Source organism: Lissotriton vulgaris, chromosome 4_1, assembly GCF_964263255.1.
Source record: "Lissotriton vulgaris chromosome 4_1, aLisVul1.2, whole genome shotgun sequence".
Taxonomy (NCBI): domain Eukaryota; kingdom Metazoa; phylum Chordata; class Amphibia; order Caudata; family Salamandridae; genus Lissotriton; species Lissotriton vulgaris.
The window spans coordinates 2,077,351,475-2,077,368,071 of NC_141691.1; the positions used below are offsets into that span (position 1 = coordinate 2,077,351,475).

Genomic DNA, 16,597 nt, shown 5'->3' on the forward strand with positions numbered 1-16,597 from the left:
TCCAGGTCCGTTGCGGCGGCATTTATCATTTATTTGGTGACACTCAGTGACAGTAGTGTCATTGTCCCCAAATAAATGATAAATGCCGCCGCAACCAGTGTTGCCAGATTGGGTTATTTTTTCCCCGCACAAATGGGAATAATGTCACGAGAGAAAAACGCATAAATAAAATGAATAAACCGAGGCACGCATGCGCACAGTGAGTGACACTCGTGGGGTGTGCAGCGAGACGAGGAAGCACGGATACACAGGCAGAACCTGCATGAATCGACACCCCTCTGACGTAGGGGGTGTGCAAAAATATGGGGGTGGAAATCTAGTTAGAACAGCGGCACCAACTAACCGCTAGATGCTCACCGGAAGTTGCAGCAAGTGCCATCACATCCGCTCCGTCGCCTGTACACCCGCCAACACCTGAAAGGCAAACTGCGTGTCCTCACGTCACGTAGCAGCTCGTGACTCAAACTTCGACAACCGGAAATCCGGCTGCTCTACTGACGTTCTTTCATTCCAACTCTTAGGTGGGCGCCTAAAGTGACACCGGAAGTGCGGCACTGGCCTGCCAGCCTCGCGCCTAGCCCCGAGAGCGGAAGTGCAGGAGTGAGTGGTCTCTCTCACAACAAACTGTTGCGCTAGAGTTGCAGAGACTCAAAGGTCTTCGGTGATTCCGCGGGTCCTCGGACGGGGCTTCAGGCGAGGCTGAGGTACCCGAAATATAGTCCACAACGCTTGTTTAAGGTCTGGAGCTGCCCCCACCAGGTGACCTCGCGGCATCGTGACACCCTCGACCAATGCCGTGTCTTTATGCGTGACCCCTTCGCCTAGTGCCGTCTCTTTATGCGTGACACCCTCGACCAATGCCGTCTTTTTTAGCCAAATAGACTTTGAATGCTCCGAATGCCCAGCCCAGTTTTGCACCGGTAAAAGCGAAGCTGAAGAGCATTATACTGCTAACCTCTATTAGCTATAAAGCCTTGACTGTGTGAAGGTGTCACGCTTGAAGAGGGAGTACTTTTCAGCTGGAAATAGTTGCACACTCCCAGGGGAGGGTCTCCTCCAGATTTTGATAAATAACGAGAACATGCCAGAAACATAGAAGTGGGACTACAATTTTGTGTTGACCACGGATCATACAGTGGTTTAATTGCTTGCACTGACAGAGGCATCTCAGATACTGGAGCACTAAGAACACCTCTCGTCAGCTGGGCAACATCTGGATTCTTCAGGCACTCAAAAGTGGTGGGAGGAATGCTTGCATCACTAGAGTAGTATTCCAAAGTTTGAATCAAACCATATGCAAATCAGTCTTGACCCTGGGAACAGTCCAGCCCGACCTGCTTGGTCAGGTTCTCCCTGAACTGGAACACAACAGCAAACCAAAGACCATGTTTGCCCTGATTAGGGCTCATCAGTGTATAGGTTGGTCTCAATGGCATAGTGAGCAAGGTCTTCACGTCTGGCCATACCCATGCCACTTAAGGCAGTCGGTCAAAAACACAAAAGGTGATGGGAGGCATTCCTACAATCACCTTTTGTCTGTATAATGTAGTGCACCTAGTGGCCAAGAGAGTATATATATATATATATATATATTCAATTCAATTCATAATCTTTATTCGATTGTAGATTTTACAATCATAAAAGTTCATTTTGAAAACGCACAATTAAAAACGGTTACAATTCATTTTCAAAGGCAATTAATGACACAATAGACAGTACAATATATCAGACAATAAAGCATGGGAAGTATATGGTTAAAAATATAAATAACTGTAGACTTAAAAATCACCAGCACATTTTTACAGCATGGTTAGCCGTCCATGCTTTTCCTAAAGCAGATGGCTTTTTTAAAAAAATTACTAATAAACAGGGCACAGTCAATATTCAGTAGTTGTAAGTAATAAAGTGCGGGTTTAATTTGTGTGAAGCTCATTTTTTTAAGACACGGTTTAAGGTATAATTTCCGTGGGGTGGAGTAGTAAGGGCAAATAAAAAGGAAGTGAGCCAGATCTTGAGGAGACTTTCCGTCGCAGCCACAAGCTGGCAACACTTCGCCCCGCTGAGCACCACTTGGGAATGCCAGTAGAAGGTGATAGAGGTCAAAGCGGAACCTTGTTAAAAGAAACCGTTCATAGCTGGACATAGGCCATGTCAAATAAGGTTCTATTTGCAAGCATGTTTTTAGCAATAGATGTTTCCTAACACTGACCTTCTGTGTCTCAGCCTCTTCTCTGTCGGTACATCTTAACAAAACTATGGCATTCTTGACCAGGTTCACATCAGATTTTCTAATTGTATTTGGGGCATAAAACAAATCATGTCGGCCTATTGCCGTTAGGCTGTCCTTTATGTACTTTACCCACGGTACCTTAAATCTCCCGTCTAACTGTAGAGCTTCTTTCAGTAGGGCATGTGTTAATGGAATTTCATTATTTAACCAACATTTCAGCCAGCATGTGACTGGGCTTACTGCTATTCTGTCACCTAGAAAGGGGACCCCCAGCTCCTCGTGTACTGAGTAATTCCCAGTACCCCTAGGCAGTCTTAAGATCTTTTTTAGGAAGTTATTTTCTGCGACCTCTAGGTCTTTAGCCTTGCGATAGCCCCAGAGCTCGCTCCCATAACAGGCAACAGCAACGCTTTTTGCCTGGTACAATTTAAGCAATGCGGCCAACGGGCAATTGCCGATTTTTTTTGCAAGGCCGAGGATGGCCGCATTGACCCTTGTAGTTTCTCCCTTCTTTTTGGAGACTGCTGGCCCCCATGATAACTTGTGATCTATCAGGACCCCGAGGTAAGAGAAGGAGTTGGTTGATGGAATTTTTTCCCCGTTTAAACTGAAATGACCAGGTTTCAGAGTGCCCTTACCTGCCTTCATGACGAAGGACTTGGAGTTATTTATACTTAAACCGCGTGACTCCATAAATTTGTGGAAGGAGTTTAAAAGTTTCTGGAGGCCGATTGCTGTTCTAGAAATAAGAACAGCATCGTCGGCGTAAAGTAGAACAGGTACCCCTTTGCGCTCGACTAAGGGGTAATCTGCTTCTACAAGTAAAAGAGATTCCTCCAGTTCATTAATATACAAATTAAATAAAAAAGGGGCCAAGATACAACCTTGTCGGACACCCCGATTTATTTTAAATTCATCCGTTACCTTAAGGTCTTGAGAGTAACGGACGTTCGCCCTAGTGTCTGTATGCAGATCAGCGAGGAAATTGACAAGGTTCCTCTCTACACCCATTCTCAGCAAAGTGGCCCATAATAGGCTTCTGTCTACGCAGTCGAACGCGGACGACAGGTCCATGAAGGCCATATAGACAGTGCCTTGTCTCGCCAGCGTATACTTGCTTAGGATAAGGTATAGGTTCAGACACTGCGTGATGGTCGAGTGATCTGGTCTAAACCCGTATTGTATGGGTGAAAGGATTTTGTTTTCTTTAGCCCAGGTAGATAACCTGTTAAGAATTACTCCCCCCACCACTTTAACTACTGAATTCAGTAAAGAAATTGGCCTGTAACATAACGGGCTACTGCGATCACCCTTCTTAAAAATGGGGACTATAGTCGAGAGACCCCAAGTTCTTGGGCAACCAGTTGTTACCGCTGCATTTATTACAGCCGTGAGAACCGGGGCCCAAAACGGGATACTGGACTTGAACAGGTCCGGTGGTAAACCATCCGGACCCGGGGCCTTGTTGGTAGTTAGACCCTGTATTCCCCTAACGGTCTCTTGTACTGTGAAACACAGTGGGGTCGCAGTTGGAATTAAAAGATCGGAAACTTCCCGTTGCTCATTGCTCTTAAAAATTGTACTGAAATGGGACACCCACTCCCCCTCAGGGATGTTTGTTCCAATAGCTGTGTCATTTGGGTTTTCGAACATAGGTTTATTAATTATTTGCCAAAACTTACTGCTATTCCCCAACACAGATGGGTCTAAAAGGGATTCAATAACATTTGCCTTAATTTCCTTTTTTCTAATGGCTATTATTTTCCTGTAGGCCATGCGAAGATTTTTTATCAATTCACGATCTCTTGGTTTAGTTTTTAATGCAAGTTTCAAATCCCTGCTTGCCTTTGAGCAATTATGGTCAAACCATTTAGAGTTATTCTCACTATGACCCTTTATTGGCACTGTGAGCATGGAACCAATTTTAGCGACCAGCCCCTCGAACCTAAACAAAGTGTTCGAAGGGATTGAATCAGATGAGAGACAAACGGACAGCTCCTCTTCACACGCGCTGGTTATATTAGAATACAAGGTGTCTTGATTTACCATTGACCATTTAATGCGACGCCTGCCATTTACGCACCTTAACATACCATGATCGAGACGTGACTGGCGTTTAGCAATAAATGGACCACTCAAGTTTATAACAAGGGGATTATGATCACTGTATATACTAGTGAGAATAGAAAAATGCAAGACCCATTGAGCAGCATCTGGAGATAATAATATGTGATCAATAAAGGAACCCTGCCCATGCCCTTTAAAGGTTGGGGTGTCAAAGATTTTTATGTCGGGGACCAGCGACATGGCTACAATCAAGTTGTGCTCGTTCATTAGGTCGTTTAGGTTCTTACCACCCCTACTATGGGAGAAGTGAAAACCTTCCTCATTATGGCACCCTAAAAACCCCATTGGCGTACTAGCTGGGTTACCGCATGGTTGAACATTAAAATCACCTGCTATCAACAAATGCCGTGATACATTATAAACATTTTTGCTCAGAATGTCGTTTAGAGAGGCAATATAGCAAGTTTCATTGTTACTATTAGCATTGTAAAAATTAACCAGTGTCATCACAGTCTTCCCATTTTTTAGATCAATCTTCTGTAAATTCAGATTTGCGCTATGGTAGTTGCTTATATTACATTGCAGATCTTGGCTAATAAAGATAGCCAGGCCACCCTTGGCTCTACCCCTGGTCGAGGCGACTGCTGGAGTAATGAAGCTTAAGAAACCCTCCATATGAACATTATTTTCCTCTAACCAGGTCTCTTGGAGACACACAATACTAAATTTTCTGATAAATGATAGCCATACTAAATCTCGTAACTTATTTGCCAAACCTGCAATATTCCAGGAAATTAGTTTTACACTGTCATTGGGTACAGGACAAACAACAGACTCTCTAGTTGGTTGTGAGGATGTTAAAGTAGGCGACATTACGGCTGCCTCCACCGGGCCCACAGTACACACTGCATCCGGCTCCCGGAGCCCAGATATATCACTAGTAACTACCCTTATGTCTGAAGGAGGTGTGGGGGGCACCACATTTTCCCCTGTTAACACTGTGGGTGGTGTTTTAGGGGGGCTACTGTTTTTAACAGCGGTGGTTTGGACAATATGTGCATTTATATCATGACACCGACCCCCTAGCTTCTCAGATGACCTTGAATTACATGAAGCACTTACCCCGCCCCCCGTAGCTTCTGTGTTCCTTAACCATCAATCGCAGTCCTCTAGGCTGCTAAAGACCGTGAACCTATTGGAGAGCTCTAAGGGCGTAAATGGTAACAGGCTTAACATGTTCCCATTGAAACCAGTTTTGTGATTAAAAGGTATGGTGTTCCACCCAGGTATGGCTGGTGGTGGAGCCAGTGGGTGCATATATACGGGGTTTAGAGCCGACTCAATGTTAGGGAACTGAGAAGAAGAGAAGGTATTACTATTATAGTGTTGTGGAGGGAAGACAGTGGCTCTGGGATAAAAATATGCCAGGGGGCGTGGTACAATGCAGTTCTTTTCATTTCCGTAGGGCCAATTCAAGATATGTTGTACGGCTCTCCTGTCTCTAAAGTTTATTACCACGACATCACCACCAATGTCCTTTGCTCTGCCCCCCAACCAGGATAGGCGCCGGACATGAACTATCTCACCGTTAATCGCAATGGGTTTGGGTCTATATAGAGAAAGCCAATGCGTTATTTTGTTTTTTAACTGTGAGTATCCCTCTCTTTTACCGTTGGGCAATTCTGGGACCCCGGTGAGTATGACCACATACGGTAATGCTTCTGGGGGAAGTTCTATCGGTGGTGTCCTAGACGGGCCCCCTCTTCCCCAGTTATTCTCCTTCCCTTCAGGTCTAGGGGATCTTCCCGGGAGAGTACTAGGTTCCCTGGGTGGGATATTTGCGGAAATAGTTGGTAATAAGGTAGTTGGTTTACCCTGTATATCGGTTGAAGTTGTTATTAAAGAGTTTTTACCGGTGTTACCGCCAAGTGCTTTTGGTGCCACATTTAGGGAGTTAGGGGTGGCTGAGGTTGCTACAACAGCCTGGCTATTACTTGCGCTAGGTTTAGGCAGTGTGGGACCCACTGTATTTTTTAAGAGGGGTTGGGTTGTTGTGGTGCCTTGTTGGTGCTGTACTTTAGACTGACCTTGTAGACGTACAAAATTCCCTAACGCAGTCAAATCCCCCTCAATTTTACCTAAGCGTGCCTCCATCCCCTTAAATCTGTCTGACAGGGCAAGCATGTAACTACGTATGATCAATTCAATATTGTCCAGAAGCGACTTAGGGGTGGCGGGTTGCAAATCCTCCTCCATCTGGATAAAGGTAGAATCAGAGTCTGTAGGTGCTTGAGGTAAGGATAACGGTAGAGTAGGGCTAACTGTTATAGTTTGGTTTGTAACAGAGGATCCCATTAAAGGTAGTGTAACAGTGTTCTTCTTTTTGCCAAACTCAGTGTGACTTGTTTTGGGCTTGTTAGCTGTTATGGTTTTCCTTCTTCTTTTGGGTGGAGGTGGCCCATGCGTTTTATCTGACACTGGCCTCGTACTTTTACCTCGTACAACTTTACCAGGCCTTATTGTGGGGGATATTAGGATCTTAGAAGTATTATTCTGTTCTGTGGTCACTGTAGGGACGATTTCTTGAGGATGAGTGGGTGACAATGCCGGAGCTAGACATTCTTGGAGGAGCAAGGGTATGCTGCAGGTCAGTAAGGTGTTATCTACTGGGGCGCTACTCAGATCGTCGTCTAAAGAAACAGACATTATGGGTTCAGAGAATGTTCTGTTTTTTATTCGCTCAATGGAACGACGGCGGTCTGCCCTCCTCTCAGCTAGCGAAAGCTCCTTGTTGCCATCTATGGATGGTTTAAAGAAATAATCATCCAATGTTCGGTTGGTGATGTTTTTGTCCAACCCCACTAATGCAGGGCTTATTGCCGCAGCGGCCATTCAATAGTGAGGAATGTTCACGAGGTGGGCACACAACAGAGACAGTTACTTACGTACACCTTATACCAGGATCTCTGGCCCAGCCCAGCCTCTTCTGGCCGATGAGGGCCGTAGAGGGCCCGCCCTTTGCCCGGGCTTCGCTCCGGGCGTCCCGCTCGCGTCCCGCGTTGCGGGCGTGTGGCCGCTTTGTAGCGCCGCCTGGCGCTAGATGATGACGCGCTCCTATGCGCGATAGCGGTGCCCCCTGGGAAAGCTAGTTCCTACTACCTGCGGCGCTGTTGCTTCTCGCGTCCCGGCAGGGAGGAACCAGCGGTGAGAGGCAGTCAGGTGCGTGGGCGTCCCGGTCAGCATGCAAACGTTCTCCCTCCTTGCGTGAGCCTTCACAGACCCGTCTGTAAGAATCAGCAGTTCGCCCCAGTCACGGAAAGCCAAAAGATGCACTTGTTCTCCTCAGCGCCCAGCAACACGCTCCAAAGCAGAATAGTCAGTGAGTGGCACCCGCGAAGCGGGTGCCGCGAAAGGTTAAAGGCTCGGTAGATGAGGGGGCGTGGCCGCTGCGGGAAGAGGCTGCAGCTGTTTCCAAGCCTCGCAGTCCCGCAGCGGTGAGTCTACAATCAGCGTCCTGATGCACTCTGGTAACACGAGTGCGACGCTTGAAGCGCCTCTGCAGTTCGCCCCAGTCACGGAAAGCCAAAAGATGCACTTGTTCTCCTCAGCGCCCAGCAACACGCTCCAAAGCAGAATAGTCAGTGAGTGGCATATATATATATATTTGCCGTGCTTGAGAGTGCTTATTTTTCCTGTGACCCGGCTGGGCATTTTCAGGATTTGGGAGCTGTGATATATATATATATATATATATATATACCCTTATGTTGGTCTTGTGCTCACCGAGCCAGCTACACCTGAGTGAAGAGTCCGAATCAGGCAGAAACCGATCTTGGGTTGCTTGTGTTCTGGCCCAGAAAGGACCTGGCTTGGCAGTTGTGGATGAACTGTTCATATTTAAGCAGGGTCTTGACCGATCTGCAAATGTCTGGGTGCAAACTGAAGTGGTGTTGTGGGCAAAAGAATTGTGGACGAATGCCTAAAGTTAGTCTTCGTGCAAGCATTCCTCCCATCTCCTTTTCTGTGTTTAACATGGAGATATATTACAGTGTCTGGACTGGAGTCAGTGTTATGCTAGAAGGAAGTGAAAACAAGCATGTTCAAATGCATTAGATTTGTGAATTATTCTGTGATTTTGCACACATGTATTCAGATAGAACCATGGACTTAATGCATACACAATAAACCTTCCATAAAAAGTACTTGCAGATTTTCACACAACTAGCACGCATAAAGGTATCTGAGTAACTAGTGCAGATATTTAATCAAATAATGTACAAAAATATACCCAATGCATGCCCAGGCCCATATGCCAAAGCACGTTTACATATTCATTCATTAAATCTTTATTTCGGTTAAAAACAAACCATAAAAGATACAGTACAATATTTGACTTTTAACTTGCATTAAAAGACCAAATGGAATAGGATAGGACTTTATACAACCATACATAAAGCATCTGAAAGGGTTGACAGTTAATGGCTCAGGGTATGTCTAAAAACCAGGAAAATTTACAAGTAAGATACATATTAATTGGCGAGGAAATTCCTGATAATATGGATTAATACAATAATTTAGTTTACATTTTTTTTTTAAAAATACCAAAAAACGTAGTTATTAAATGAAGTAATCAGGTCAATATCTAACCATCTCATGGCAACCTATCAGCATTATCGAAAAATAATTAAGACAGAGGATATAGTAAAATTATTGTGGTTCACAGCCATCATACATCAAGTCAGTGAATTAATTTTTCAAGACCAGTACATGTAATAATAGTGCAGACCTGGAGATACAATTACGTTTACATTTTTAGGCCATGTCTTTTTCTGATTATTGCCACAGCAAAGAGGAAACGGCTCAAGCTGAAAACTATAGTCTGCGATGTGACTCCCTTAAAAATTATTTCACCATCATGTATTGTCCTAGGAGAAGACAAATAAGTTTAATCCATTTTTTCCTAGCCTAGATGCTCAATAGAATAATAGAGCTCTAATGCATCTTAAGCAAAATGCGTCCATCACATACTTTAGAACATGTGCACAAAAGGTTTGTTGAACTTGTCCTTACAAAGCAACTCCTTCCTAAAGAAGGAAAAACTTCCACTCGCCCACCACAGGAGTCCATAAATACTACAGATCGAATGCAAAGCAAAACTACAATTAAGCTCCCTATGAACTAAACAGTTTTTGAAAACCATTTTGAGTCATCTTCGTTTCTCAAATTCAGGAGATTCCAGTTAAAAACACACATTTAGTAGAATTAGGTCAGCTTCTCACAAATACACAGGATTTATTTTTATTTTTAATTAATTCTTTATATTGAACATTGCTTCATACATCTTTCCAAAACATTTCACTTAAGATGAAAATATAGAAGGCTACAGATCAGGGGGTCCTTTATGACTTGGTTACATATATAGATCACACAATTCAGAGGAGTATATCCACGGTAGATACTGGCATATATACCAACGCCCCCCAGCTTTGCCCCGCCCCACCAAACTGCACTCTTTACGACTCAGCAATAGTTATAGGTTGGCTTTTCAGAAATGTGTAGTTACAAAATACCCCAGACAATTCAGCTGGCTTGGAATTATTAATAGCATTCTTAGTTTTTTTATTATCGCCTATGTAACAATTGTGCAGGAGGCAAACATCATGGTTGTAAATATACACCAAGATAGAAAAGGTTATCACTAAAAGTGGTTGTATAGATAGTAATAAATTTGGTTATTTGCTGTGGATATGATCCCATGTATATTATGATGGTTCTATAAAATTAATTTGTTGCACGTGCAGATCTCTGGATTTTTTTAACCGAGTTTCTGAAATACTGCAATATCATTTAACTAATGGGCAATAGAAAAATAGACTTTATTATATTGAGTTCATAAAAACATATCAAAGTAATAATCTGAGCAGAATCCTGCAGATGCTGTGCATCATCAATTTATGTTGTGGATCTCATTATACATATACAAATAAGAATACTAACTTTTAAAGGAGTTTAACCAAGTCTTGAACTGACCCAGACTCTTAGACTTTTTATTTTTTGGGTGAACGATGGGGACTGCAGTGCTTGGGTCTCTTGCTCTAATTGTGGACCAGGCATGAAAGCTGAGTCATTTAGTTCTGAGATATAATCTTACCTGTAGAAGAAATGGCCTAGTAACAGAGTTAGCAGCTTCGTAAGAGTCTGCAGAGGTATGAGAACAATTATGTGAGTTTCATCTTGGGAATAGTAACACCCTTGGTGTACACTGGGGTAATTTGTCTCCTTAAATTATGGGCCACGCTTCTCCAGCTACTCTGCCTTTCCCATGCACTTTTCTCTGCTGTCCCGCGGTTCCTCTCTTCTTCCATCTCATGATTTCTTTATTCCCTTAAACTAACACCAATAGTAATGAAAAGCTAAACGTAGGAAAGACAACTAGATAAATTATGTAAAATGTTAAACATCAAATTCGACAAAATAGTACAGTACAGACACGGTGCTTGAAATTATTATCGTTCAGAAATGGACAGAAAGCTATTAGATGTTAATAAGTAATGAGGAACTGGATATTTATGTGTGTCTCGCGTTTTGACCAGCTGTCGCCAGTGAACCATCATTGTTCCACGCCAAGTTTCACTATGATCCTCCTCCTCTATGTAATCACGGTGTTTGTATCCTTGTGCAATTGTAATGGCCAGTTCAAGTGCTCGTTTCCTTTATCCTCTGCTTGCATGATGATCTCTGATCTGGCACTCCGAGTCTGTAACTTAGTTAGCCCCAACATAGAGCCAGCTGACCAGAATTGAAAAACACCTTTTGTATGTGCTGGCATGATGCATATCTCTTCTATGTCCATGGAGAGTGACAGTCTAATTTAATCGGCTGAAAAGGGCTATATTGATGGCATTAAGTTTTCTTTTAAGATTATTTGCAAAACTGGTAAAGGTAAGCCCCATGTGTGCAGTTAAAAGCTAGCTGAAAAGCCAACTATGATTTGTTTTTATAGCAACTCCTATTGTTTGTAAACAGGAATCACTGTGTTTTTTATTATAAAACAACCCTATGCTTATGTTGTTCTCTAATTGATGTACATTGGTCTTTTTAGGTTTAAACATCACATTCCTGCCCATCCATCGCACATTCCAGATTAACCTTGGCAGTCCGAATACTTGGGTTGTAAGAGCAGATGCCGACTTTGCCTTTACAATGGACATCAAGCAAGTATTTGCTTCTTGGAGTGCTTTACTTTGTGCAAGGGTTGCCCCATGGATTACAGTCTGGGTTGTTGCCCATTTACCTGCGAACTGTTGGACATTCCTTCACACGCATTGGTTTAACCAAAGCATTCTTTTTCCCCTGGCTGCTCAAAGTTGTCTGGGCTCCTTTTGTGGATGGATATTGGACAAAACAAATCTGGCTGCTGATGAGCATGTGTGCATTAACTGTGGCCTGCCTAATTTGTGCCACATTATCTCCTGAGGTGAACTTTACTGCCCTTGCCATAGTACTGATTCTGATGAACGTCATGGCCTCAATTCAGGACATTGTAGTTGATGGGATGGCAGTGAAGCTTCTAAACAACGATGAGATTGGCTATGGTAACACCGTCCAGGTGGTGGCATACAAGCTAGGCAGTGTGCTGGCAGGCGGTCTCGCTCTGACTATTATCTACCTTATTGGGTGGTCTTCACTTTTCCTACTTTTGGCCTTTGTCTACTTTTTGGTGATTATCTACGTTTGGCAAGTAGCACCGTTCCAGAGCATCTCCAGTACTTCTGTCCAAGAGGAAAAACTCCACCAACGACGCCTCAACCCTTGGAAGTTGCTGCAGGAGCTTCTCAGAGTACCGGGCACCGCTTGGACTCTTTTCTTTGTTTTCAATTACAAACTGGGTATGTTTCATATTTTACTTTATTGTAAATATACGACATTGTGTATTCACTGCATCCTTCCAGTCTTTCCTTGTTGTCTTGTTTTTCCATGTCTAGCACTTTCCCACCGTTTAACATTCTTTACCACACAGTGCACCATAGGTGATTCTTTGTGAAAAATAGGGAAAGTTATTTTGTTTGTGGAGGCCCTCATAGATATCTGTCTGCAGGCGTTAATACAAAATGTACATTCTTGAAAACATAGAATTGCTGAATTTGTTGTTTCTTTCACAATCCAGTTTAAATTATGTTGGGTACTTCTTCCTCTTGATTCTTCACCTTATGAACATCCACAGACACCAGGCTGAATCTGTAAACCTTTTCATCGAGCAATAGTTTTTCAATACCATCTAGTGTTGCCACATGACTCCATATTTGGCTTCATCTGTCCAAAAGATGACAACATGGGCCTAAATATGGCCTGGCATCTGTTCCTGTTTTTCCTCGCCCTACCAATGTAAGCCTAGAGTTCTTCTTTGGTGTTTATCAAAGACCTCAAACACTAAACAACTCTTCTACAGTACATTGGGTCGCACTGGCATCTGTTCATGTTTTTCCTTGCCATGCCAAAATCCAGTGTTCAGTGCTTACTATATTAAACATTCATCCAGGTTTCTAAAACACTTTTGGTCTACTGCCACCCCCTAAGGTCTCTGGCTTAAAGTCCTTTCAGTGATGTTGAATGATGTATCTCTCAGACTCGCATGAAATTCGCATATGGTATTTGACACCTAACCGTGACTCCTCCGCTTATCGCTCCTGTACTTCCATGCAGTCGAAGACCATCAGGGAACAGAGAGCCAAACTATTTCTGGTACAAGCCTTTAAGGACACTCCCACACTATCTCTTTCCCGTCCTTCAGGTAAGTCCCCTGACAGGGAGAGATCATCGAACAGGTTCTCCTGTAAAAAACAAAAGAGACCCCATCAGAAGGAGACCTTCCCTGAGGAAACAGTCTCACTCCCAGAATCATTCAGAGTTAGTTGTACTGTTCCCTGACACTGGTTTCTTCCTTATCATTCACAGATCCAATTCCACATCTTAAGAAGCTAAAGAGTTTCTGTCTCTAGTCATAGACCCATCTCAGGTTAAGGACTTTGGGAAGGCCATGTTCGATAGCTTCAAAGCTGTCCCACATCATTGTGGGTCAATTTCCCTTGTTGGCCTTTTTCCCAGAGTACAGAGTCTCACTTTTGGAAGAAGTCTGTAGCTCAGATTCAGAAGCACTGGATGTGTCCAACCTGAACTTTAGGTACACACAGGAGAATGCTTTGGAAGCTAAGTGTTCCCCTAGTTATTTTATAGATGTTGGACTCACCTATACTCTCAAGTTGCCATTGAACATGGTATGTCCTCTGAAGAGGAGGTCTTTTATCCTTCAGATCTTCCTTCTGAGGAGCTTTGCATGTCCTCTTGTGGTGCATAAGTCAGTTGAAATTCAAAATCCTTATGGCGATCCGTCAGTCATCTAGGATGGCCCCTGGGCCTCTTTTTAGGTCGAGATTGAGAAAGCAATGCAAAGCATTGCGTCCAGCTCGTTAGGTCGAGCTGGAGAAAGCAATGTGAAGTATTGCGTCCAGCTCGACAACTAATGTTGCCCGTCTCCTGGGAATCTGAGACAGGGGTCAGGCACGCGCGTCGATTGGTGTCTGTGGACGCGCACTTTCAGGCCGGAGCCGTGCACATCTCCTGCCTCAGATTCTCTGAAGTGTGCACACACACACATACACACACACAGGCAGGCAGGCACATACAAGCGCACGCGCGCACACACACACACCCTCGCCCCCCACGGGCTCACGCGCACACAGCCACGCACGCACCCCTCCCGACCCACATATACACACGCACAGCTAACAGACACACAGTCACACATATACATACACACACACAGCTACACCCATACACGCGCACACCCCTCCCCCAGCTGCCACCCCCACTACAACTAAGCCCCACTTACAGCATTGGCGCAACTCCGGACTTCAGCCGCCACCGCGGGGCTCTCCCTCGGGGATAGGAGCCCCGCGTCACCACTGCTCCTCTCCTAGCCAGCCACTCCGTGGGCTCGAGCTTCCAGCAGGAAACTGAAGTCCCGCCCCACGGCAGTTTTCGCCACATGCACATCTTGTTAATTCTGTATAACAATAAAATTGTCGTAGATGCTAAAGACTCTGAAAGCCGGCTCCAAGACATTGTGCATGGGTGCAAAGCCTTGTCATACTCACATCTTCATCCCAAACACTCCTCGTGAAAGACCCCGAGAGGACCGGGCACGAGCGCCTTTCACAAACAGCAGACACACTTATTGTTTTCCCACAGCTCAATAGAATGGGGTGCGTGCGACATTGACACGCCCATCCGCGGGCAGCAGCCAATCATTATTAAAAAGAATGAGACCTGCCGGCTCCATGAGAACCACGGCAAGCAGGAAGTGCTCTAGAAATGTTCACCTCGCAGCGGCATGACAACAATGAGCAACTCCACAAAGTGTGTTCCGAGATCCTTTCCTGCACACTTTTGTCAAAAATACAATATTCAATTAACAACTAAGCCAAGTCTTAACTGCACGTAAAGATAATGTTGGTAAGTTAAATTGTTCTCGTCCGCCTTTTAGATTTTATGGGTGTAGCCTAAGTTCGTGTGCACAAATACATTATTTAGTTTTTTTTAACAATTCATCTCATGAGTAAACAGGATCTCTATTGGTGCAGTGGTGCTGTTTCTTATCAGAAATCAATGATTGTTCTTCTCTGATCATACACATTGGCAGCAGGGACATTTGATGGGTGGAGTATGTTGGGGAGGGGCATACAGTCACATTTATGCAAGTGGTTGCAGGCTGTGGGCTTCAGCATTCATTAGGTGGAGCCTACTACACAACGCAGGCTGTGTGTGTTGCAAGACACATTGTGGGCTTACTCAAAACGTACAGGGATGTGAAGCCTGTCCAATGCTTGGCTTTCCAGTCACTCTTGTTTGCCTGCCTTTTTATTGGTGTTCTAGTTTTCACCGGGGTGACGCACTTTTTAACTTTGACGATTTAAAGCGAAAGTTCTCGATTGCATAACCTGAGGTAATAGCGACCTTGACGTAGGTGCTTTGTGCGTATTCCGTGGCTTCTACCAGCAGAGTCTTTATGTAGATGCATCTCAGGGTGGAGACGTCACAACGGCCAGTGTCCACATTCCAACGCCTCAGGCCAAGAGCAGATGTCCCCCGGATTACATGTCCTATCAACAGCGCACATGCCAGCAACTGACGAATCCGGTGGCGGTGTGGGTGACATCTGGCCGTCATGGCAGACGGTGGCGGGTTCCCTTAGGCCCCGAGAAGAGGCCCAGGTGGCAGAGCCTGCGGGAGAAACCTTGCTGGTTTGCCAGACCTTGCCACACAATGTTCGCACCTAAGAGAACATCCTAAGTACCATACAAAGGTATTCGCCAGCTTACAGGCCTCCCACCTACTACGGGACTCTTCCCAGCGCCTTAGAAAACGACTCTTACCATAGAAAACTCTTAACACAAAGAAAGTGCGCCGCCCCACAAAGAAATTTCCTTCTACCATGGAGAATTTCCCTTCTACCACAGACAACAACCCTCCTCTCGCAATAGACTGTGACAGACAACTTCCCTTCTGTTTTGCCATCTCAACTGGTTTTAAAAGGACAGCAACTACGTTTTTTTTGCATTCTTACTGCAGACAATTTTGCATTCTTACCACAGGCATCCGATTGGCAATTAAGTCTTGTCACTCAAAATGTTTTGTTTTTTTTCAAAATATTAATTATTCCAATATGCCCCCAAAACCTATTTTTCCCCAAATACAGCAACCTGACAAACAGTGCTATATCATGCTTTCTTAGGCTCAGACCTGAGTAGCTAAAGCAGTGTTTCTTAACCTGTTGTTTGTGAACCCCTTGGGGGGTCCGTTATGCCTGGCAAGGAACTTAACAGAGGCAGCAGCAGTAGAGTGGAACTTCATGTACTTGGAATAGAATGCAGCGCACCATAGATCTTCACTCTCAGATCCCAGTAAGATATCTTTCTCCTTACTACTCTTGTAGGGCTAGCATTTCCACAATCCCGGGACCCGAGACAAGGTGTTCCACGACCTGCGCAGAGTGTTGGCCGAGAAGGAGAAGAACGATGTCAGAGGGAGTTCTTCTTATCATACCGCGGTATATGTGGGTGTGGCTAGCCTCACATTTACTCCTGCCCAAGATAGTTACCTTTCCAGTGTTTGTTATCTGAAGTTCCCAAACCAAGATGGTGCTATTCTATTTCCTGAGATGCCATCTCCTGCTTTCACCATACATAAGGACGTTTGACCCGGGGATGGACGCATCACAAGGCATCTGTTCCCTTTTATTTT

The 16,597-nt window shown here is 44.5% G+C and overlaps 1 protein-coding gene across 4 annotated transcripts in view; it reads left to right on the forward strand.

Moving 5' to 3' along the window:
• Positions 1 to 365: 365 nt before the first annotated feature.
• Positions 366 to 16,597, forward strand: part of SLC33A2 (solute carrier family 33 member 2) — a 110,337-nt gene continuing 94,105 nt past the window's right edge. Inside the window, exons 1-2 of one of the 4 annotated variants that reach the window (XM_086966528.1) lie at positions 366 to 521; positions 11,400 to 12,186. In XM_086966528.1, the coding sequence (XP_086822654.1) occupies positions 11,481 to 12,186 (706 nt within the window). In that variant the 5' untranslated portion in view covers positions 366 to 521; positions 11,400 to 11,480. Of the gene's footprint in view, positions 739 to 11,399; positions 12,187 to 16,597 lie in introns of all 4 variants that reach the window. The other 3 variants (XM_086966527.1, XM_086966524.1, XM_086966526.1) reach the window with 3 other exon arrangements.